We start from the raw sequence: 24375 nt of genomic DNA, 5'->3' as shown, positions 1-24375 counted from the left end.
CTAGAATTGGCTGGATTCCCTTGCTCAGTTTAGACTAATGTATCCGATTCCTGGCTGCAGAAACTGAAGAAATCACGAAGGGCCGAATCAAGGCAGCGTACAGAAAGGCCTGAGGTAGTGCCATACATGGACAAGGCTGCCCACAATTCAAAGAAAGTGGCAAGTGGGTGCTATGTACGCATGGTGCTCTCTGCACTCTGTAGGTGAAGCGGCCATGCGAGAAGTGGCATGCCGGGCCCTACCTCACCTGTGCTGTCGGCACAGTTTATGTAATACTCCTCAGTCGCGTTATGGTCTGAACTGGCCGATGTAGGAATGACCGATTAAGGGAACAGAAGGTTTCTCTAAAGAACGGGTCTGCATCACACCTGACCAGCCACTGTGGTGCTTGCACATGAGCACTGTGATTTGCGGGTACAAAAATTCTTGGGAAAAAATCGCGACCAGGTTGTTTACTAAATAATGGAGGCATTTCACTTTACCAAAAGGGAACAGCAGTGTCAGCATTCCCTCAATATCTCTTTATCACAGTGAGCAGAAGTTTTTGGATATGGATGTCTAAGCAACAATATAAAAACCAGAGCTCGTATGGTTGCCATTTTCTGTGTGCATGCGCGCGCATTCATCAAAAGTTTGCCTCGGTGAAGGCTTCTCGCCGTAAAATCAGTTGGAAGCTCGCACTTATCCTGTCCTAGCTGGCTTACGTTCGTTATGGTTAAACAGTGCGGATGACAGGACGGGTGAAACAGCGCATTGTGTTGTCTGTTTGAACTGTGCCGTTGTCTGCGCCGTCTCGCCACAATTCTAAAACTTGTCCACTCAGAAATGTGGAGAAAGCTGCTACTGCACTTGCTGCATAGTGCTGCAGCCACTTGACTCGGGCACGCTGAAAATTTCAAGACTACGGTGCTCTTCTAGGGTTGCCACATCTGCAGGGAAAAATAAAATGACACCGAAAAGGGGGTGGGGGATGTATTTTCTTAAAGCGCAAAAATACAAGCAAAACGAAAACAACATAAAGTAGCAATACACCGAGTACAAACTTTACATGATTGAAATGTACCAACAGGTGTTACATAAAATTTTGCTCACTTAGAATCTCCACGCTGTTGCTGCAAATAATGATTTGTAGAGCAAAATATTTGCTTACGAACAACACAGCGATACATGAAATCCACATGGGGACAAAATAGATTTTTTGAGGAATTGGGGAAGGTTCAAGGAAATAGCAATGAATTTGTTCGGAGGCAATTCAGTTGTCTGTACGAATGACGAACAGATTGCTTACGATGCAGCTGATAATGTTCCGAGTTGGGGAGAATCGGAAAGCTGGCAAATGGCATGCAAGCGTAGGGGTTGAACCAGCAATCGGCACCATGACTAAACTATATAGAACATCAATGTGTACATTGTGGTAGATGTTGGAGATGAATGCCCAAAACTGGCATCAGTCTCTGGATTTTCCACTCAGAAGGGAAGTCTTGAGAACTCGCTAGCTTCGTTTCCACAATCATGTGTGCTGTAGTACATAATCAAAAAGTAATCAGCGGAAGTTTACTGAACACACATATAGTGGTGAAAATGTGAACCAATTTAACAAACACGAACAAGAATAGGCCGGCACACCACTGAGCTAGCAACACCATTTGTAGCAGCGGGTAGGAAACACACGAATGAGAAATCAGCCACTTGGCAAGTTGGCATCTTATAGCACACATACATTTTCGATTTCACTTTTGCTTACATCTTGAGGTGCCCAACAATGACTTCTTGACTAGGTGCACCCATTAAGGAATGAAAGCTCTCTTCCAAAGTCAACTGGGAAAGTGAAGCTCTGGGAAAGCAGCCCGCGCCACGAATATCCCGTCGAACCCTGTGGGCGAGAGTCCTCTCTCAAACGCAGTCGCGCCCTGGCTCTACCAGTGGCCCGCTAAACTCAAAACGCAGCCAGTGTTTACCACTGACCACCAACTCCTCAACACAAGACTCGTATCGCTGTGCAGAGCCAAGCCAAGTAAGGTAGACGTGTGAATGCCCATTTGACAAAGGCTTAATCGAAGCTTGAAGGGCATATGTTGTGATTTGAGCTGCGAAAACGAGAGGATAAGGGTATGAAAATTAAATACAGCATTATGTCAGCCTTGCTTGCAACAGTGAATATGAAGAGTCAAGAACACAGTTCTTTTAAGCCCTAATGCAACGTCTGCATTGAAATATACAGACGTTAATGTCTCTACTCTGGTAGCTGCGATGCACAGGCACTATGGGTGACACTTATGTTGGCTGCGATGGCTGCAATGTTTCAAGCACAAAGTTGAGGTGGCTTCCCACAGCTCTTTGAAGGTCCTCCAAGATACCAAGCAAGACTCTGAAGTTCTCGCGACAGGTGAGCACGCCAGATGGAGTCGCGAGTGCATCACTTATGGTCTTGAGCACTTGGGTCACTTTTGTGAACATCTCCGTGTCGAGAGGCAGCGTGGCAAGGTTGCAGGCAGACGTGAAGCCTGACAGCCAGTCATAGTAGGCCTGGCTTCCAAAGTCGGGGTGACTCACAAAACTGGTTTCAGGCTCGATGCCTAAACCACTGCTGAGATCGCCTTCTATGCATTCTATCGGCAGTACCCTGAGTGAGCGCTGAAGGATGTCTCCTTGGTCTACAGCCTCTGTTTCTGCACAACCGTTGCCTTGCAGCGTTGGCGAGCCAGCCGGATTGCTTACAACAGCTGTTGGCGTCTGTTTGGTGGGCTTCTCAGATTGTGTTGAGCCATCCCCCAGAGGTGCGCTACTAGAACCAGATGCCATCGTCTTGCCGCTGCTCGTATGCTGTTCTGGAAGCCAACTTGTGTTTCCGTTCATTTCTGGCCTGTCGCAGATCTGCAGGTCACTTGCAGGCACTACATCAACACGAGCTGTCAACCTTTCCCTCAGGAGACAATCTTTCTCAGCTTCAAGTCTACTTTGCACACCACCTATGGTGTCATGACCATTCCTTTGAAGTACGCTGTTGTCGTCATGTTGTAACAGAGGCTTGGAGGTTTGCTTTCTGTCCATTTTGAGTGCACTTGCACTCTGAATTAACCTCTTTTTCGGTGCGAGCAGCTTCAAAAGAGCCGCATCACCATGGTATCTCACTATGTGATCCTTTAGCTGGCAGGGGCGCTTGAATGTGGCTCCACACTCGGGACAGGGTGTCCTCTGCGCCGGGTCATGCTCTTTTTCGTGCCGCTTCAGGCTTGAAGAATTCAAGAACCCTCGTTTGCATATGCTGCACTCGAAGCGCCGCTCACTGTTGTGCGTCTGCCGGTGGCGGCTGAGATCTGAGCTCTGGAAGAAGCTTCGCTGGCAGATGTCGCACACAAAGCGGCCCTTGCGCGACTCGTCGTGGGAGGCCAGGTGCTCCTTGAGGTAGTCGAGCCTGGCAAAGTCCTTGCCACACTGGGCGCATGGGTAGCGCCGCTTAGGTGCGTCCGGGTCGTGCGTCCTCAGGTGGCGCCACAGACCAGTGTTCTGCCGGAACTGCCGGTTACAGGTGGGGCAAGAGTACAGCATCCGGCTCTCGTGCCATGCCTGGAACAAAAGAAATTGTGACAGGGCTATTTAAGCGTTCCAACTCAACGACTATTGCCAAAATTCGAACATCGTGTTGAATAGAATTCACAGTGGCGACACTACGCATGCAGCTAAACAGCTCCTGCATTAATAAACGCAACATACTGGTTTACTACCTGCTGTTTCGCATTGTTTCCTTTGGTGTGAGTCATTAAAAGTCTGAACTAACCACCCTGTCCTATAATTACAAGTGCAAATACATATTGTCTGCAGTGACGTCAGACAAAAAATACCAATTTTCCTGCAATGAAACAGCGGTTCTGTCTACCGTTGCTAGGGCAATATGGCATCCACTGATACAGTAAGGCACGGCACCGCCATTTTATCCCTGTAAAATTTTCATCTCTTTGTGTAGCATTACTGCAGATTATGCATACTTATGACATTTTCTGAATGACAGAGGCAAGCAACATGCCCGAACGTGGTATATGAAATATGGTATTAAACTGCGTGCATTGAGAAATGCCAACTCTTCATAAAATTTGAGTGCAAATGAACCAGTGGTCTAGCCATTGTGCAACATTCAGTAGTTTCATTTCCCTCTCACAGAGGGCATGCCATGCATATTTGAAAGTCCGAGCAATCTATGAAGTGCTTACCTGATGCTCGACTAGTGTGAGCCTGCTCGAAAATGTCCGTTGGCACTTGGTGCATTCGAGGGATGAGGTGCTGCTCGCAGCCCCTGGTAAAACAAGTAGTAATACATTGCAATTTCACAAATGTGGCGTGACGTTTACAGCAATGAATATTATGGGCGCCAAACTGGTTTGTGTATGTCGGGAGTTATCGTCCATCTGTTGTAACACAATGCGGCAAGTTGTGTGAAAATAAGACAGCGTGAGTTTCACAAGGCAACCATGCCACTATATAGGTGCAAGCCAGTAGTACTGTGCCAATTGGATAACTACTACGGAGTACTTTATGCAGTCATTTACACTTGGCTTCCTCAGAGTAAAGAGGAAGTTCTAGCCTGGCGTACGTGTATTATGTTTTATGGCATAACAAGATTGCAGAAATATAAATGGAAGCAGCAGCGCTTATTGTATATAGCAGCACCTTGTAGTACCACGTTTCACTGTGCATTTTCAACTTATGGCATAAAGGGATGACATAACAGCAAAAGCATGGAGTAGAGCTAGACCATCCGGTTGTTTGGTTTTGATTCCTGTACAAGCCACTAGAGTTTTTGGACTTGCTGAAATGTCCAATATGAAGATTAAAACAAAAAAGAAGAAAAGAACTGTCAAGGGCTAGTGTGGCTGTACTAGCCCAGGTGCAAGCAAACTGGTGAGGTCCCCTGAGCGACACAATGGCATTTCTTTAACAGAACAGAAATTGACTGTCACGATACAGCAATCGGCCAGTGCCTCCCTCAAGAATCTCACTGTACAATCACTACATCATGCCTGTTCCATATGTGGACAATGTCTATGGGAACCAAAGCTAGGGAGGATAAAGAAAAAGCTTGACTTGAAGATGGGGTTGGCACAACAAGTGATGGAAAAGAAAATGATGGGCATAAGGATTTTCCATTCTTGGCATTTTTTCTCTGGCAAAAGGAGTCCTCTCTTGGACACTGTCATAGAGACACTTGCTCAGCCATTGAAAAATTTTCCGATTGTCCTAAAGCAATCTTCTTGTTAAATGTTTAGTACACTGTTTCCCATACCTTCGGTTCTTCCCCAAAGGTTACCACTGTCTTCAGAACTAAAAGCCTTTTTTCTAATTTCATCCGAATTGTGGCCAATTCCTCATAGTGGGCAGTACCATCAGTAAAAGGAAAACAATGAAACAAACAATAAGAGACAGGAAGATGTTTGTCTTTACCCCTTTTGTTATTTTGTGGGGCATACTTTCCATTCAATTCTGTGTGGCCAATCCCCGTCGCAGGTACTCCCCCCCCCCCAAGCTATGTTTTGAGGCAACAACAACAAAAAGCCAGCGTGGATTAGAGAGAAGACGCTAGAGCAAACGCCGGATAGGTGTATGCCGGTTGAGATTCTGCAATGAGAACAAGGCTGGAGGGGTTTGCCCTACTTCCCCAAGCCCCTAATAATCCACTTAGAAAATGTACAACGATGTTCTCCCCAGCATTTCTCAGAATGCTGATATGATATCTTTGACTGCGCATTTTTTGCATTAAATGAAGGTTCGGGACCTCAAAATCATGATAAATATACTGGCAAACCTCGGGTTGCGCTAAATAATTTAATACAACAGCTTTTCTACAGTCAGTTTACGCTTCCTTTCTCGAGAAGTTACTGTGCTATGACGTCATGATGCAGAAGGTGGTCACGTAGGAGCAGGACATTGCAATATTTTGGCACTCGTTCCAGCTTGCTCGGTAATCTGCTATGCTGCTACAGAGGGCCTCCCAACTAACGAATCAATGAGTATAAGTTTATTTGAAACAGCTCTTCGTCCTTGCCGTCAGCCGCTTCAGAACCACATGATTACGCAGCTCCTGAAGCGAGGGTGTGGTGGCACCTTAGACTTAACCTGTGCGGTGCACAAAGTGCAGACAAATTGCGGCTTGGAGGCGTTCAGGCAGAGTGGTCCGGCTCTCCCAAGAGAAGGGGACAGACGGGCTCAGGGAAGAGGTGGGGAGTTAGTAAGGGCAGGACTGTGCACGGGGGACAAGTCCAGTAGGTGCGCAGAGCATCACGATAGCCACCACACGCTGGGCAAGTGGGTGGCTACGGTGACATTCAATAATGTGTTGCATTGCAAACCCTAACTCTGTGTTCATCAGAGTTAGGGTTTGAGCCTGAGGAAGGAGGGATAGGGGGCCGCAAGGGCACATGCAGATAAGCGTACTTGGCGGAGCCTAGCACGGCTTTGCTTGCAGTGTTCTGCAGGATGCATTCTTGCACAATAGGTGTCGGGCCATGAAATAGGTGCACTCTGTATTTTATGCCTGCGAGCGAAAGTGCGAGCATGCTCATTTCCCTGTATCCCTTGATGGCCAGGCACCCACTCCAAGAGGACGGGTGCCATTGCATGTGTAGTGTGAAAGGTGCCTGAACATGACGGGGAAGGATATTACCTTTGAAAGAACGAAAGGTTTCCGGGATGTCTGAGTGAATGGCAATGGTTGATGTGGTGTGAGGGGCATAGTAATGGCTTCCAATATGGCAGGAATCTCAGCAGTGATTGGAGACAGTGCTCCCTCATGACAACGAGTGACGTCACGCCAAGAGCCAACGACTGCTGTCTTGGTCGTGATCGGAGAGTACGTAGCATCAACGTCTGGCCAAGGCCATCTTCTCCACAAGTTTTCCCACACATGATGCGAGGGATATCGGTTGCAGGTTTTTAAGAGTGTTAAAGTATTGGCCAGGTTTTTGGAAGACAGAAACTAAGGCTCCTTTCCGTGACTGTGAGACGTTCCTTGTCTCCCTTGCATGGATAATGAGATGTAAAAGGAGCTTCTGATGGTTATCTTGCAAGTAACGAAACACAGAATATGTTACCTGATCTAGTGCCAAAGTTGTGTTGCTTTAGAACTGTGTAAGTACAATCCAGAGCTGTTGGTTTGTAAATGCAGAGCCAGTCGAGTCTGGGTCTGTGAATGGTGGTGGAAGGGACGTGAGTGGTGGGTTGAACTCCAGAGAGAATGTATCTCACAGTTCTCGGATAATTTAATCAGTGGAGCACCCACTCTGCATTTGATATTGTTGAAGCACATGGCTATGTTTGGCTTGGCCCTGGAGAATGAGGAAGATTTGCCATACTATAGGTATGTGAAGGTGGCCAATGAGGTCTTTGCATGTGTGCCACTATCGTTGAAATGCCAGGTGGTCTATACTTGGATCTCCTTAGTTATAGAATGCATACATTGGTGGAGAACCCTGTTACTCCTTGCACGGCGCCACCAGGTTACTAGTCCGTGGCATTGTTCTCAGAGGCCTAAATGGTTTTGTCATCAACCTGCAGGTAATCTTTGATGGCAGCGTGGTGTTAAGGACGGTTCACTCAGGACTGTGGAGGTAGCATGGGCCTGGCGGTCTGGAGCTTGACTAGCATGGTAAGGTCCAGGCAGAGACGAAACACGATCCACGTAACAAGTAACAAAGATGAACGTTTAATACACTGTTATAGAGCAGTCAGCTCTACAAGCTTCCTCATGGAGACACACAGTCAAGCTTGCTCTAGAGCAGAAGGCTGAAGTCTACTGGCGTTCAAAGAAACTGGAACGCCCTCGCTCAGGAGAAGGAGAGAGCAAACGCACTCCATGCTTGCGGCCACCACTCGGTACATGGAAGCCAGCTCAACGGATTCTCTAACCACCACTGGCCAAGCAGAGGGAAAGGCACTGGCACACGCACGCACAGAGACAATGCCAGTGTCTTCCCTGCCAATGAAGAGGAGATGGAGCGAATGCACATGCGAATCTTAACCACCGTCCCGCCGCTCACTGAAAGGAGAAAGCACTGTGGAGCCTACGCAGACATCAGGGTGTCGTGCGCGCCGTAGAGAAGAATGCGAGAACGCGGGCGCAAAGGCTAGTGTCTTTTCGCCGTTGAAGCCTCCCAAGCGTTTTTCAGCGGTTGCGGGTGACTCGGCGTATTCAAAACATCCGGGCTTTCACCGTGGTTTTGGCGGTGCAGCACAAATTGTTCGCCACACAGGTCAGTTGTAACAGTGGGAAGTATGTTGAGACACAACTTGTAGTACTTTCTCATCGATCGCTTCTGTCGTTGGTCTCCTGAATCAATTCTTTGAGTTGCTGATGCGCCCTGTTACATTCGACAAGACAGATGGTTTTGTGCTTAGGTGCTCAACCTGATCTCTGGGTCCATAACGAAAGTCAGATCTCAATGATGGAATGGTTGCTCTCGGGGTGTCTTGGGAATCCTCCCATTGAATGTTGTGGTGGCTAATTGACCAAGTGAGACCTGGGCTGGTGTCCTTTCTTGTGTGAGTTGCATAATCTGGTCGGAGTGGTAACATCATTGAGGAGAGACACCTTGTGGTTTGACATGAAAGTGTCTAAACTTAGGGCTGAGCGCTGATGCTTGCTCATATTCCCAAGAAGGGCGACGACAGTTGAAGTCTCCCAGGATTAGGACAGTACCATGTGGTGCCACTCATTGCTGGAGGAAGTAGAAGTTCGATAACAGCCAGATATTTTGGTTTGGCGTCCAATAACAATTTGGAATCCGTAGAGTGTGACCACGAATGTCTGTCCTCATACCCATGTGCTCGGCAGTCGGTGTGTTTATCTGCCCAGCATTGGGTTGGACTGTGGGCAAGGGGCTCTTGATCTAAGTTGTAGTCATTGTAAGAGTCAGCGAGTATGACACGTCCTGTTATTTGCATGTAAAACTTGGGGCAACAAAATGTTCATAGCCACTTAGAGGAAAGACACCATGGGTCTGCAACACATGATTGTCTAGTTCTGTTCTTGTGAATTGCATATGCTTCAGGAGATACTCTTTCTTACACTTGAAAGTGTGGCAGTTCCATTGCCATATTGTGAGGGAATAGTATTGCGAAGTTGAGGTCGAAGGCTTTTGCACAGAGCTAGTGTTTGTGAGTAAGGTGGGTTGTTGGGGACAGGATAATTATGAAGATGTGTAGTGTCCTCTGAATGTTGGAAACGGGTGGAAATTTGCATCAATTCTTTTGATAAGGGGATGAAAGCAATCAGAATAGCACATTGTATCTGTTCAGTAATGATAGTTATGATAATTCTTTCAATCGCTAGTTGTGCAACGCGGCGGATGTGTGTACCTGACTTCTCAGACAGTAGATCTGCATACAAAGGGGGGGTGGGGTGGGTGGATTGGGCACAGTTTCTGGGAGAGCAGTACCACTCACCTGTAAAGATGGAGTCGGTGTTTGTCGCTGGTTAGGCAGTGGATGCCAGTAAAGGTCATGAGCACCAGGTGTAGGTTTAGGTAGCAGTTGCCACAAGGGACGTTGCAGATTCTGTTGGACGTGTTGTGATTCAGCGTCAGTTCGTTGGTTCGAAGCCAACTTTGTGCTTAGGGGCCAGCTTTGGTTTCAGTTTGGGATCAGTCTTGCTGGGCTCGGAGCGGTGACCTCGGCTGCAGTTGCGACTGTGGCTATGGCTACGGCTGCAGTCAGTGTCGAGAGGCGAAAACTGGTTGGAAAAACCGAGTCCTCCTGAGTAGGTGGGCGTAAGCACCTAAGAGCTGCTTAGCAACTCAAACTGGTGCAAGTAGAGAATTTGTGTCGATGAGCTGCCTCCTCTGTAGCGTGATGGTGTAATAATTTGTGTCTGTAGCAAGGTGAGTACCCCCGCAGTTGCAGCAACACACATCACACTCGTGGTGTGTTATGGGTCAGTTGCAGGTGAGAAGTGTTGACCACAGGACACACACCAGGAGTATATTAAAGCATCGGGGCACCTGTCGGATCAGTTTTTGAGGCCGTAGCAGTGGTGGCATTGATAGCACTTCAGCTTGAGTGGGTAGAGTTGGTATACTGCAGACAAGAGGATTGCACTGTTTGCTATTTGCAGGCCCTCCACTGTGATGATATTTGTTGCTTTGCTAAGGTGACGAAATGAAAGCATTTACCGACCTTGAATAAGAAGATCAGGAAAAGAAAGTGGCATGCGCTGCAGGACAGTGCAGGCATTCTGCGGGTTATTGGCACAATACGCACTGACTGCATGTTATTTTCTGGAAACAGCCATAGACTGTAAGGTGAATATCCTGGTGACTGCCGACGCATGCTAAGTGTTGACTGCAATGGGATTTTGAGCGGGTCGAGTTTTCACAATTGTCTCCTGTCTCTCAACCTTGCAAGCATAGTGTGATAGAGGAGATGCTGAACCCATCGCATAATCATGGTGGCCTTGTCCTGCAGCAGTGCCGAAGGGATCACCATAAATGTTTCCTGCTCAGCATCAGATAAGTCCATACCTTGCATTGTTTGGTTGTTGGGGAGAAGGAAGAGAAAGAAGTGCCCAGAGCTCACTGGTGCTCTGGGCCTGTCGCTGTTTTGCATTTTTTTACGTTCTTGCCATTTTCGTGAGAGTCATTTCATCAAGGATGAGCAAGAAGATGTTCCCACGACCACCTGAACAAGGTCAGTCGTCTACTTCATCGCTCATTTTTGGACGACATGCCTTTGGAAGCTCGGACCAGCTTGATTCCCGGGAGAGCTCAACGCCAGAAGCCATGGGCTCTGAAAGCGAGTACACCGTAGTCATGGGCCGCCGTATGAAGAAGATGCACCGTATGTCAACTGAGGCGACTTCATCGAATCAGAGTGAGCAGGAATCCTTCATGGTTTCTTACGTGCCGCTCTCGACGTCACACAGCATGAACTCCCTCAGCAGGCAGTTTCTAACCGAATGTTTTGAAAGTGTGGCCCCTGGGCAAATTAACGAGATCAGGATCAACAGTTGCAAGAACATCCTGACAATACATGTGAAAAATTCCGCAATACTCGAGAAGTTAAACACCATTCCACAGTTGAGCGCAATCCCCGTCCATTCCTTTATTACTTACGGGAAGGAGACAACAACTGGAATGATTTCCGATGTGGTGCTTGAAATCAAGCATGCGGACCTGAAGAGCCTTTTGAGGTCATCGGTGCGCATTCTTGAGATTCATCGCTTGGGACACTCCCGATGTATCAAGTTAATATTTGCTTCTTCGACGTTACCAGCATCTGTCAAAGTGGGCTACATGATACGCCGAGTACGACCATTCGTTCCGACGCCTATTCAGTGCCGAAAATGTCACAAGATAGAACACGTGAGCGCTATTTTTAGAAGCAAAGCCACCTGCTCACGTTGCAGCGATGGTCGCCTCCTTTCTTCCTCCCCCTCTCCTTTCGCTCTCGCGTGCGATAGCATCAGCAAAATTCAAAATATACGGCCAGTTGAGCCACTCTGTGCAGAAGAAACAAGAGCACCAATTCAAATAACTATATTTAAAGCAAGTTGCATAATTCTGCAAACGCTTTTCAAAGAACCTGTGCTGCAAGTTTAAAGAATGGTAGGCGACCCTAATCTCTTAGTGGCACTCGCACCTCGGCCTCAGTGTTTGTTAGGTTAAGCGAGCGAACGTCTTTCCCCTGGTAGACTATGCGGGCGAGGAGTGAGGGAGGGTGAGGTGGAAGCGTACGGCACGCCACCTGGCGGGGCGTAGCCTCCTAGCAAGCGGTGCACAAAGTGCACCTTACGCGCCCTCTCCGGTGCTGACATCAGATCATGTAACAAGTGCGCGCGCAGCTGTTGCAAGCAAGCAAGTAGGTGTGCGCCAGGAAGAGAACCGAGAGAGGAGGGAGTGACGTCACGTCTGCTCTGCTAGGCAGATGTTCAGTCTATGCCAGGCAAGTGTTTTCCATTAATCAGCCGGTTAAATAAATATCTGTCACCTTTTTGTGTGTGACGTCACTGGTGACATCATTACTTTCGCTTTCTACTTCCGGGTTTTCAGGAATTTCGCCAAAGTCATGCTCACGTGGTGGATCTCTAGAGTCTACAATTCTGTGCTTTTGTGTGCGGTAATCAGTGATTTCTAATTAATTCTAATTATTACCGACACGTCGGTAACTCACCTTGTAACAAATATTATTATCTGATATCATATCTCTAATGAAACCCACAAATTTTGTACTGCACTATCTTTTTAATATTATTTTCTGATGTATTTTGAATTTCATCCCCGGTCATCTCAGGAGGTGAACCGGTAGTGCCGCACAAGATACAAGAGTGTCACTCGATGCTCATGCCACTAATAATACAGCAGACTACGCTTAAACAGAACACTAAGGCACAGAAACAAGTGTTCCATTTATCTGAAGATTAATTTAGGCGAAGGACATAAAAATCACCAATAACCACTACACTTGGAAAGTTTTGACCATGCTAATTTTACTGGAGTCTCCACATTCTGCAAACTTGGCAAAGCTAGCTGACGAATTCAAAGTACCTAATCCATTTTGCAGCTGTACATTTTCCATGGTTCTGAACATGTAATAAATGTGGTGAAACTAAATTTTCAATGGACAGATTTTATTGATGCCTGAAGGGAATATATATGATCTGAAAGTGTGGTGAAATCAACGTACTGAATGAAGGTAAGTGAAGAAAAAGCCGAGGACTTAACAGTGTAGGTCACCTTTTTGGGACAATGTCACCAGGTCACGCACCGAAACGCTCCATCTTTAGCAAAAAGTAACTAAGTGATCTTGATGATGATAACCTGCTTGGAATTTGGTCTTAACACGTTTAAATCGTTCCTACAGGTGTCTTGTTTATTATTTTTTAAACTACAGCGTTAAATTACCTCCTCCGTTGACAAGTGAGTGGTTGGAATGTAAAAAAAAGAAGCAAATAACTCCCAATTTTCTCAACACATATCAGATATCAAGATTGCGCTTTGCCCAGGAAAGCAGTTTTGATGCACCCAAATAGCTCACTAAAAAGGTCTGTGGTATGTCTTTAGTAGCAACAAAAAGAGCTGCATATAATCCCCCTTGACATAATATAGTGGTGAGGCATTGAACACAGCCAAAGTCCCTCGAGGTGTTTTACCAGAGCAATTGATTAGCTATTTACGATCGTGAGAGAGAGAGAGAGAGTCTCTCTAAAAAGACAAAGTTCTTGTTAAAGTGACCAAAACCTCGCCGAGTTCAGCGACTGTCCCACTATGTTACCAACAGTGCTTCACACAGGTCTGGTGATGGCCATGCAGAAAAAAAGCGCACCTGTGTGTGTAAACTGGTGTTTTGTCCTCTTCAGCCTGGAGTCAAAGCAACGGCCACACTTCTGGCAGGGAAACTTCCTCCCCCGTGTGGCCCTGTGCATGGTGGGCACTGATGCTTCTGCACGGCAAAAGAGAGACACCCACCCTCTCAGCAATATCCATTGTTTGGAAAATTGGTACATGTTGAAGTAAGTCGGGCTGGCTGCACATTAAGAAGACAGAGCTGAAACTGGACGGGATGGAGCACTTACTGTGGACAGTTTCATCACACGCGAGTACATGATACGCAATTATATCCGCCATATATTCATGTACTATGTGTCGTACATCAATATACACACACCCAAATACCTCAACGTATACACTGTATTGGTACGAGGCATTCGTGCACGAACGTGAATACAATGTGGCAGTGCCTCGCAGTGTGGAGAAGACAAGGTTGAGGAGCAAACGCTGTGCAAGCTGTCGGTCAACCATGCTGTTTCGACAATGCTCAATATCGATTGCAATGTAGTGTACTATTTTATCCTTACGACACATGCGTGATCGCTGTCACACTGCCTGTAAAACTGCAGTTTGCCAAAAATGTGAGGTGAAAGGCAGTTTGCCTTGCCAATGATGGAACCCGAACCTGTATCTTCATTATTCGTTCACGAGAAGCTAGTTGAGCTGATGACTGTTCACGTATCGACACAAATAAATGTCTTGCTTTCCATTATAAATTGCATCATCACTTCCTGACCCTCTCCGAGGATGCACCTGGTCAGGCGCCAGGCTGCTGGGCCAATCTTACCCCTGGGACTCCCTAAGACAGTAGCATCTTTACAGGGAGGTTACAGAGAAACACTGAATCAGTTTAGATTGATAAGACATTCTTGAAGAACTCTACTTTTGCTGATTTCAGAGTTAATAGGTTGATTATTAGAAAGGAAAATGATGGTGAAATTATCATTCTTGAGGATTGTAGCAGCAGGGATTGTGGGACACAGACACAGAAAGGAACGAACGGACATGGACGTAGCTTCAAGGCTGCATCAAAGAAAGGTGCATCACATGGATCTATCGATACGTGGATGACTTCTTGGTGCTGTGCAAAACAGAGAATGCAAGTGACTACAATCAACTCAAGGACATTGTCCTGGAATCCTTTTGACTAACGTGCCCAGATCTGAACTTCACTTACGAGCCACCGAAATACAGTTCTCTGCAGTTCATCGACATACGCCTCGAGTTCAAACCGTAACATTTGTGTTGGAGATATGAGCCCAGAGCAAAGAAACAATTTCCTCCTTTCGCATCCAGCCATTCCAAGAGTTTTGTAAAACGGGCAACAGCGAGTGCAGCGTTTATTTCAGCACTGAAGAAATCATGCCAGCATCAAACGGAACAAAGTTTTCAGCAGCAGTTAAGTAGGCTGAAAAATGCGGGGTACCCCGTGTTGATGCTATGCAACATAGATGAAAGCCTCTAAAAGAAGATAAGAGGAAATCAAGAAAGCGAAAGCGGACTTGAAGTACCGGAAGCAAAACAGTATTATGAAAACACTCCGTACGTGCATGGACTGACCCATTATCTCATCAAGATTGGTAAGGGGCAATGCGTCCGAGTAGCGTACTCAGCACCAAACAAGGCAAAAAGTATGTGCACATGAGTGAACGAAGCCTGGGAGATAAGTCAATTAAACAGGAGTGCAATGTGTAAGCACACCGTCTGTGGCCTTGACAAGAAAAGAAGTTGCTTTTTTTTGGGGGAGAAGCCCCAGGAAGATAAAAGGAATAAGATATGGCGACGAAATAAAAAGTGCAAGAATTTCAATAGAGAAATCAGTTGACAGGCTGCTACGTCCACAACTGTTCGTTCCTTTCTGTGCCTGTGTCCCACAATTTCTGCTGCTACAATCAATGAAGAATGAACTGACTAGCTCAGTCAAACACCCTTTTATTATCGTTTCCGAATTTCGCGCCGAAATCCTAGGGTAGGTACATCAGTGTGACGTCCCGGATTACAAAGTACTTAGTTCGGCTGTCGTGGTTCAATAAAAGTTCTTGACACTTTCCAAGATCAGTCTTCAGCTCCATTAAAATACAATGCAGTCAATTTTTACCAAACAAAAATTTAACTAAGCCCGAGCAGACGGCGTCAGAATCCATGATGCCACAGCAAGCAGGTGCGTGGGAATTTCAAGGCAGCGGTGCCTCTTGTCCTTCACTATTGCATCTTTTCTGGTGCACCAAGCATTTTCGCACGGTTATAGTGGATTTTGTGGTATTGTGGAAGGGCAATTTACAAACACAGCTCAAGTCATTTTCTCTTCAGTGTCGCTTTATGTAGCCCCTCATCTCCAAACCTCTTTATAAAATCAACGTCACAAGTAATGCTACAAATACAAATTCACTACGTACACTATGTACACCTGTGATCAAAAACATACGAATCACAGGCTCACCGAGAAAGCTTGAAAGACACTGGGTGTTGTTTTTGTGAGTATATTCCATGAGAACACCACACAGATTACACAAGATATGAACTTCGTACTGTCGTGGGTATCCTGCGAAAATGTCAGTGCATACTGCCAGAGACACAGAAGCTTGCTATATGACGCTCTCTTCTCATGTCACCTCCGTGACTGTCATCTAGTTTAGGCTACTGGTACCAAGAAATCATTGCAAAACTTAGTCACAATAAAAAAAAGCCTTGCGTTGCATCACAGATCTATTATGCAATGCACACATGCCAGAATTACTTGAACTACAACCCTATACGAGCATCACCTTTTAACAACATTTAGCACCAAATAATTGCCACATATGCACTTTAACAAATTAAGCTTTTAACCTTTCCTCATGCTTAACAAGACATACTGGCAAGACATATTGGCGCATTCTATAGCCATGTAGCAACTGTGGATGGCAATTACTGCAGTACTGTTTCCCCAGCATATTAAGTAAGTTCGAACAAACAGATGAAAGTTTATGTGTATTATTGAATAACATTATTCTAAATATGGTACCTGGAAATTTGTTTGCACCTTATTGTGATGTGAAAACTGTGCGAATTATATAGTTTGATAAGGCCACTGCTCTGATTTTTTGTGTACCACCTGTTTTCGTTGCTGCCTTTGTAACCAGGGGTTGGCAAGGCTAGCCAAGCTCGTAAAATGCGGCTTTCCCCCCTGCTATCCCCACCATTTAGGTAGAGTCTGTTGTGTACTGATGTACCGACGTGGTGAAATAAACCAAAGCCCAAATTTATTCGTAATTTAGACGCACAAACTGAAACTGAGGAGTGCACTGGAAAGTCCGGAATGCCATGTTTAGACTGCAGCCATCAATCTTAAGCTACATTCATATGCGGAGAAGAAAATCGGCTTTATCATGGAATCCCTGGTCCTCCATGTGTACGCAGTGTTCGAGGCTGGGCTGTGCCCCAAGACAGTGGCATCTTTAGAGAGCCCAGCCAACACAGTGTCCTGGTTACAGAGGGTGCCCCATCTCTACTTTCTCAGAGACACACTCCTCAGCAGCATGCAATTGAAGGGCCACACAGTAATGAATAAAGGCTGAAATGGAAGAGCCACCGTGTAACATAAGCGCAAACACATCTAAACGAATATGCAGTGAAGCAAAGTCAAACACGACATGTTGTGATTTGCTGCAGAACACAAGTTTGCAGGTGCAACTCCCTGCTGAAGCAGCAACTTTCCAATGAACATGGAATGCAAAAGCCCTTCTATGCTTTGATTTATGCACATGCTAACAAGGCTAAGAGGATAAAAATTAAGTCTGCATCCCTCCACTATGGTGACTCTCACAACCGAAGTGTTGTTTTAAGGTATGGAGAAAAGGAAAATACTAGAAAGGAGCATGATGCCAGGCGGTCGGCCTTCACAAAGCCACCTCCTCGGACACCACTCTCTCACAGCTCGCACTCGTGGAAGCGTAGGAAATGCGCACATGGTGCGTTGAACCCTGGGAACATAATGGCGTACTTTGCTTGGTTTGTGGTAGGTTTGAGTGCTGCTGGCCACCGGAGTTGCTGCTGCTTTCTCCAACATGTGCTGCCTGCTTTCCATTCGTCGCATTTGATACCTTTAGTTGAATCAAATTCAATTTTTGTTCCGTAAATATTTGCACAAAAATGTTTGAACCCATAGCCAGCATAGATACTTGGAAACATGGTTGCCGTAGTAATGGCAGCGCTAGGTCCCAAGCGTCCACACAATTAATAGCATGTTGCACAGCTTCCGAGCAGCACCGCAGACAAATGCGGATGATTAGCTCTGCACGGCTGCACGGTGTGACCAGAAACGACAGCTAGCCATCTCGCACTTGGGTGTTTTTCCCATGATTCCTACCTTTTAATTTTTATGACTAGGCTTCAAGATTCTCATGTGACGTCTGCTCCAAGGTTTCTTTTTTCTTTCTCCCATGTTTTGAGGAGTAAAACCTATCATTAATCACATGAAAAACCCTGTGACTTTATCATCAAATAAAAGGCATTTTGATAGGCTTACTGATAATGTTTAAACATCCCAAAGCAACAGTGGGGCTATGAGAGCTTCGAATTGATTTTTTACCACCTGGGGTCCTTTAAAGTGCATGCAAAGCTTGGTACACAAACATGTTTATGTCCTGCCATTGTCGAAATGTAGCCGTGTAGGTCAGGAATCATACCCATGACCTTGTGATCAGCAGCAGAACACCACAGCAGCAGGGTTACAATAATGCCAACACTCGTGACCAGACTCCTGGTCAATGTAAGTGGCACAGAACTGTCATGGTATTCTTTCTGGATACTAAATTTCATTGCTTCGGCAGCCACTTACGGGTAATGCTGGCATCTTGGGCTTCATTTTGCAGCGTTGCATTACTGCTACATTCTCCAGCAGCCACATCCAATGCATCAGTGGAATCATCATCAAGGTTGAAATGCCTGAGTGAAATGTTGTGAATGGCTGTCATTACCACACCAATACAACAAACACACAAAAACAAATGTGCTCAAGATGCATCTTTGGTGTGACAATCGGGACTACTATGCATAGTACAGTGCTTCCTTTTGGTATTCTGCACACCACCTGCCCCATCTTTTATATATTGGCTCTAAAGATATCCTCAAACTTGCAAGCAAATCACATGCTACATTTTATCTATTATCTTTTACACAATATTTGTTAAACATGCAGATCCGTTGGTGGCGTAGGCTTGGAATTGCTTCTCTAGTCCCATAACCTCCACAAACCACATTTCCTAATCTTCAAGTGCTTGCTATGGTTGTAACCAACTTACTTGATTACTTCATGTCCACTGTAGAACGAAGGGCTCTCTCAACATTCTCTAATTACCCTTGCCTTGCATCAGCTAACTATGGGGCAACTATCAGCCAACTATCCTACGCCTACAAACTTCCTAATCTCGACCACATAATTCTTCACCATGCTCGACAGCAGGTTCTTTCCTTGGCATTCAAATCCCGCTTCCATAACAAACCTTTTACAAAACACGCAAAAATGCATGTATATATATAGCACACAGTAGAAAAAAAATCATGCTTCTGTAATAAATGTTTTTGCTGTGAGTGTGTCATCGACCGTTTATTCTCTGTGCCTTTATCTTTCAGCACACTGGTCATAATTATCAATAGATCAGCAAGGCTTCCGTGCAGACTAGCTGGCACAGCACCATGGGTTACCGTAGTATACATGCTAAAGATGGGGCAGTGAAGAAGCAACAGGTTAAATATAAAACCAGAGCAAATAAGACGGGCGGAGAATACAAAAACGCAACAGGCCCAACACCCAGCAAACAATGTTTGTCCTGTCACCTGTTTCGTCTCCGTCTTCATCTTTCTTGCTCTGGTTTTGTAAATCTGTAACTTCGCATGCCAACAGACAACGCTACCGGATGATGAGAAGGAAATTCGTAGAACAGCAAAATATGGGTAGTAGCACATTTGCCAGGCACTCCTAAGTCATGAAAGTCAGCCTACCAAAAACATTCAAAAGAAAAACAATACCACATAATCAGTGCGTACTAGCGTTGCTAACCTAAGACTTGGAGAATGACAAAGAAACTCGTGGGGAAGTTGAGGACTGTGCAACGAGTGAAAGAATGGAAAATGATAGGCATTACGTTAAAGGGACTCTTACCTGATCAGTTTAGACTGATAAAGTAGTCTTTCAAAACTCTGGTTCAACTAATTTTGCGGCAACAGGTTGAATATTAGAAGGCATAATGAATGTCAAATTTTTCTTATCTGAATTTCCTGGTGAAGTCCCGGTGCAGGCCCGTCAGTGTGACGTCACGAATTTCAAAGTATTACTATATTTTTGCATGTGTGGGAGATTGTGGCACAGTGAATGTTCACGAAACTTGCTGAATTCAGTCTTTGGCTTGCCTAGAACACAATGTAGGTAATCAGTTTTACCAGTAAAAAGTTAAATAGGTGCCATTAGTCACAGTTAAAATCCACAACGTCATGGTGAGCAGGTGCGGGAACATGAAGGCGGCACCACCACCCGTATTTGTTTTTGTGCCAGTTATATATGGCTTACAAAGCCTCATCTCAATGTAATACTATTGTAACATGTACACTTCTGATCATGATTGGGGTCGATCTGGATTGAGCTTGATCCAGATCAAGTGTTGCTACACAGTCATTTGCAATTGTGACTTTGTGGGACCCGGACCCGGACAATTGCAATCAGTGAACCGTGATCAGGCCTCTTGATCGCGATCACATGCTGATGTCTGCACCCTCTAGCACAGCATTCTGAAAACGCTAAAACCAAAAAGTGAAGACAGCTCAATAAAAAACTTTTAAAAACCTTTATATCAGCAACAGTAGGCTGCAAAATTGAAATACTGTTAAAATTTAACCATACTTTGCAAGCCTGAATTTGTAGCCAAGGCATTATGTAGTTCTGAGAGTTGCCAATGATCAGCAGATAGCAGACCGAATAGTTGGACCATGTAGCAGTGGCCACTGTCAATCGCAATGAAGAAAGCCTGTCCGGATCGGCCCTGATCGCGATCAGAAGCATACGTGTGACACCGCAGTATAGGAGGGGTTGTTTCGGTATTGTAGAAACTTATTTTACTAATACAACTCAACCTAGTTTCTCTCTCTAGAGTCCCTTTAACAGGCAGGATGATGGTTTTACAGGCTAGACAGAGCACCCACAAGTAGCTGATATTCTAGTCGAGATTGCGATGAAGACATGATGTTAGGCAGGTCACATAACTCATTGAGCAGAAAACTGATTGTTCATTAGAGTAACATAATGAGTGCAAAGGGAAAAGAAATGCATTTGACGATTGTAAGGGGGATTAGGTAGTGTGCTGAGACAAGGAAATTTGTAAGCATGCAATGAAGGCAGCTGATGTAAGACATGGGGAATATGAGATGGTACTCATATTTTTCTATAGAGTTTTCTATGGAAATGAAACGAGGAAACTCTGGCAATATTATCTAGGGGAGCAGTACAGCGGTTCGGCCAGCGTAGAAATGACAGACAGTGAATGGATTTTATCGGGAAGTAAGATTTCACTGGGAAGTGAGACAGTTACGATACCCCCAGAGGTCCTTCATTTTTTTCCCTCTTCTTGTTCTTCAATACAACAAACTACTACTACTACTTCCACTATTACTACTGACCACTATACTTCATCCTTCCAGCTTTAAAGTGGACTTGTGGGTAGTCAACAGAATATTGCATTATAAATGCACCAATTGCAATTATATGAATGGAGAGACCTGTTGCCTTGCTGCACCTAGAAAATTACGTTTGCATGGAAATTTAGAAAGATGAAGTGCAAAAGACTAAATGACCCAAGAAGAACGAGTAAAGCCACAAGCATGAAGACTAGACAAATGTAAGTACTACCCATTCTTTTCATTGTATTAGCACCGGAGCACCCTCTAATAAATTTTGTGGGGAACTCTATGCTTTCTTCCACAATCGACTTACATCAGCAGATGATGACGATACACCAATGGGCTTGGCAATGCGCCAACATATAGACGTTGGTTACAAGGGCCTTGTACCTGTGATTTCTCCCTCATTTTGCACTGTGTCAGCCAGTTGGCTGCGCTGCGTAGTAGCGCTGTGTCAGAGCTACTAACAAGCAGGTGCTTGTCACAAAATTGAGCCTCACTCTTTTCCTGGAGCTCGTCATGCTTCTAGTTATTGCTCGTTTTAACCTGCGGCTCTCATGGAATGATGGATAAGCACAGAAAACATGAGCAGGCATCGAGGCAACAAAGACGTTTTGTTCGTCACATTAATTGCACACAAATGACGCTGATTTTTCTTAATTTAATGCATTCTCAGAGAGCACCAGGTAACTCCAACGAATGTGCCTCATTTGATAGTGTCAGCTTAAAAGACCTCATCCATGCCTTGGCTTACCCGTCCTTCATCTGCCTAATCATCATTGTTCAAGCAGTACCATATACCTTGAATTGAGTTAATTGGCCAACAAATGAAAAAGCCCCTGTATATATAATAGGGGTGTTGCAAGAGCACTTTTGATTGTGATTGAGCCCGATCACGACCAAATGCTGCTATACAAGCACTTTCAATCAAGACTTTGCTTGATCTGCATCCATTGACTCGCAATATGTGCATCATGATCAAAACTCTTTATTGTGATTGTGGGCCGATGCCTGCAATACAACTTTACTGCCTATTAGGCAGCTGTGTCAAATGATTTGGGCCCACTTAGCAAAACCTTGTGTACTAGGGCTCACGAAACCTGATCCAAACTGTTGGACCATGTAGCAGCGATCATTTTGTTTATTGTGACAGAATTTTTAAAAATCCTGATAGGGCTCTATCGCAATCAAAAGTGCCTGTGCGACATCGGTATAAAATTGTGACGGAACATGTATTACAGTACGGGTACCAACTATCAATTAAGCTTAATTCAGACACATGCTCACTCGTTTATGTATTCTGCCATCACAGTAAACATAATCAGCCCATCCACAACAGTGCAGGATAATGAAGGCTGACCCTATTAGCTTCTATGCATTACTGAAATGACAAGAAGTTAGCAAGCCAGTTGCAAGGCATCTAGTCCCTCTTATTTTATGTGTTACACTCCCATTTTTAATGTTTCTGCAACTATAAGTGTGTGCAGTGGCTATATTGAAAGAATGCACGCACGTTGTTGCAGGTGAACATTTTTTGACAGGGAGGAGGCCATGCATACATACTGGTGGCTCCCTTAAATTATGTTTTCATTGTATAATGCCTGTAATTAACGAGAGTGCAAGAAACTTTGGATTTTGCTGGAAAATCCTTGCATTCCTCTTAAGGGTTCGCTTGTGACTGATAACGCACACTTACTATAAATCAAATTTTTTTGTTTATTTGCCCTTGAACAAGGTGCATAGTCATAAAATCATAGTTCACAACCATGAACAAGCACATGGCACTAACTTCCAGATAAGTGTACGCATGCTTATTGAAGTATTAAGATCGTGGGTTACACGAAGCTACAGGGCATTTGGGAAACAAGGCACTTCTTTTCAGAAAATATTGATTGAGGAACTTGAGTTTGGAGTTAATAGGTTTTATTGGAATTGCTAGCTAGACCAGGGGACCGCTGATCTCGCCTGACCACTTTCGGGAAGACTTTCACCAGCTTTCATTTGTGCGTGACGTAACGCCCGGCGCAACACCTCATTGGAGCGACGAGCGCTCTGACTGCTGGCTCAGCCAATCGGTGCTCACTGAAAGTGGACGCTGATTGGTTGACTGCAGCTGATCGTCAAGTGGGCCCGGAAGTGATAGTCGCAGTATCAATTGAGCGAGATTTGTCCTTCGTGTTTCATTTCACCACCGCTTCCCCCTTTCTTCTTTAAGAATAACTGATCCACTCATATCAGTTTGTTGTAGAAGAACCGCTTCAGCCTAGGCAGGGGAGAGAGTCCAATGCATGAGGCCCCTAGGAAGATGCTCGCTGAACGTAAGGCATGTCAAGGAACTGAAGGCATTCAAAGAAAAAGAAATTAAAAAGAAAACAAAGAGAGATGCAAAAGGAACTCACTCAAACCGAGCAGGCAAGCTTGTCTTTCGCGCTGCAAGAAACAACGGGAAGTACAATCAGTGTCAAGTACAGTAATTAATTGGGAGAACAAGAAGAAATGAACGCATACACATTTCACGGATGTCATGTGCATTAATGTCGCGAAGCATTTGGAAAAATGCCACCAAGTGAACACACCTCTATTTTGACACTCCATGTCATTTAGGCGTGCGGCCAGCCACCAAAAACAGGCAGATGTTAAAATTCACACAACTGAACATACCGCCTGCTACAACGTAACGTAGCAAAGGCGATTTCGTCTAAGCGCGCTAAAACGGCTAAACTTGATATTACAAGGCGCCTGTCTTTAGTTTGCCCGCCTGCGTCAGCTGGGCGCCGCCATATTGCAAACGGCGTAATATTATTAGATTTATAAATATATTTTGTTTAATTTATATTATTTTTAATACCTTGTTTTCTTGTTAATAAACAGTGTATACGAGTTTTTTTTTTTTGCAATACAATTTGGGCGACAAAAGCTAGCAAATGGCAGGGAGTACCTTCCTAAAACACGCCTGAGTAGTTCAATGCATGAAGTCCATTATAAATTATTAACATGGTGGATAGATGAAGTCACAACCGCGGTGGTCATAACTGTGGAAAGATGGTAGTGGAAAGACGCGGGAAATAACAGAAACAAACAATTAGAAGTTACAACTCAAATAACGCGAGGTCACCCACCAAGCGCCTGGTGACGAGTTCCAGGTACGATTTGTGCTTCCGGCTGCTCGGCAACGGCGTGCTTGTGTGGTTTGGTTCGGCACTACCGATGAAAGAGCCGGACCAGGCTTCATGGTCCGTACTCACAGGCCATGATCAAGTGCTTCGTGTCAAGCTGAAATTCGGGTACATCGTTGCCCGAGGAGAAGAGTTCGTTCTTCACACCATCCAGTGGAGAATTAGCGGAGGCAGGGGCACTTGGGCGGCAGCTGACGCGCAAGTACCAAGTGTATGGCGCTGAGCCGTGCTCCGTGCAG

The 24375-nt window shown here is 45.2% G+C and overlaps 1 protein-coding gene across 4 annotated transcripts; it reads right to left on the bottom strand.

The window, feature by feature from the left end:
- Window positions 1–1532: 1532 nt before the first annotated feature.
- Window positions 1533–24155, bottom strand: LOC126526430 (uncharacterized). 4 transcript variants are annotated; one of them, XM_072289636.1, is made up of 6 exons: window positions 24076–24155; window positions 23360–23390; window positions 18130–18236; window positions 13306–13422; window positions 4209–4291; window positions 1533–3567 (listed from the first exon to the last, which is right to left on the bottom strand). In XM_072289636.1, the coding sequence occupies exons 4-6, from the start codon at window positions 13403–13405 to the stop codon at window positions 2275–2277; spliced, it is 1476 nt and encodes a 491-aa protein (XP_072145737.1). In that variant the 5' UTR covers window positions 13406–13422; window positions 18130–18236; window positions 23360–23390; window positions 24076–24155; the 3' UTR covers window positions 1533–2274. The 4 variants fall into 4 exon arrangements, with proteins under 4 accessions (XP_072145737.1, XP_050030305.1, XP_072145738.1 ...); XM_050174348.3 differs by lacking the exon at window positions 24076–24155 and adding an exon at window positions 23537–23707; XM_072289637.1 differs by lacking the exons at window positions 23360–23390; window positions 24076–24155 and adding an exon at window positions 19128–19732.
- Between the last annotated feature and the right edge of the window lie 220 nt (window positions 24156–24375).

The sequence above is a fragment of the Dermacentor andersoni genome, chromosome 8 (genome assembly GCF_023375885.2).
Source record: "Dermacentor andersoni chromosome 8, qqDerAnde1_hic_scaffold, whole genome shotgun sequence".
NCBI lineage: Eukaryota > Metazoa > Arthropoda > Arachnida > Ixodida > Ixodidae > Dermacentor > Dermacentor andersoni.
Note: the sequence above shows the minus strand (reverse complement) of the source record. Positions and strands in the feature narration are given on the sequence as shown.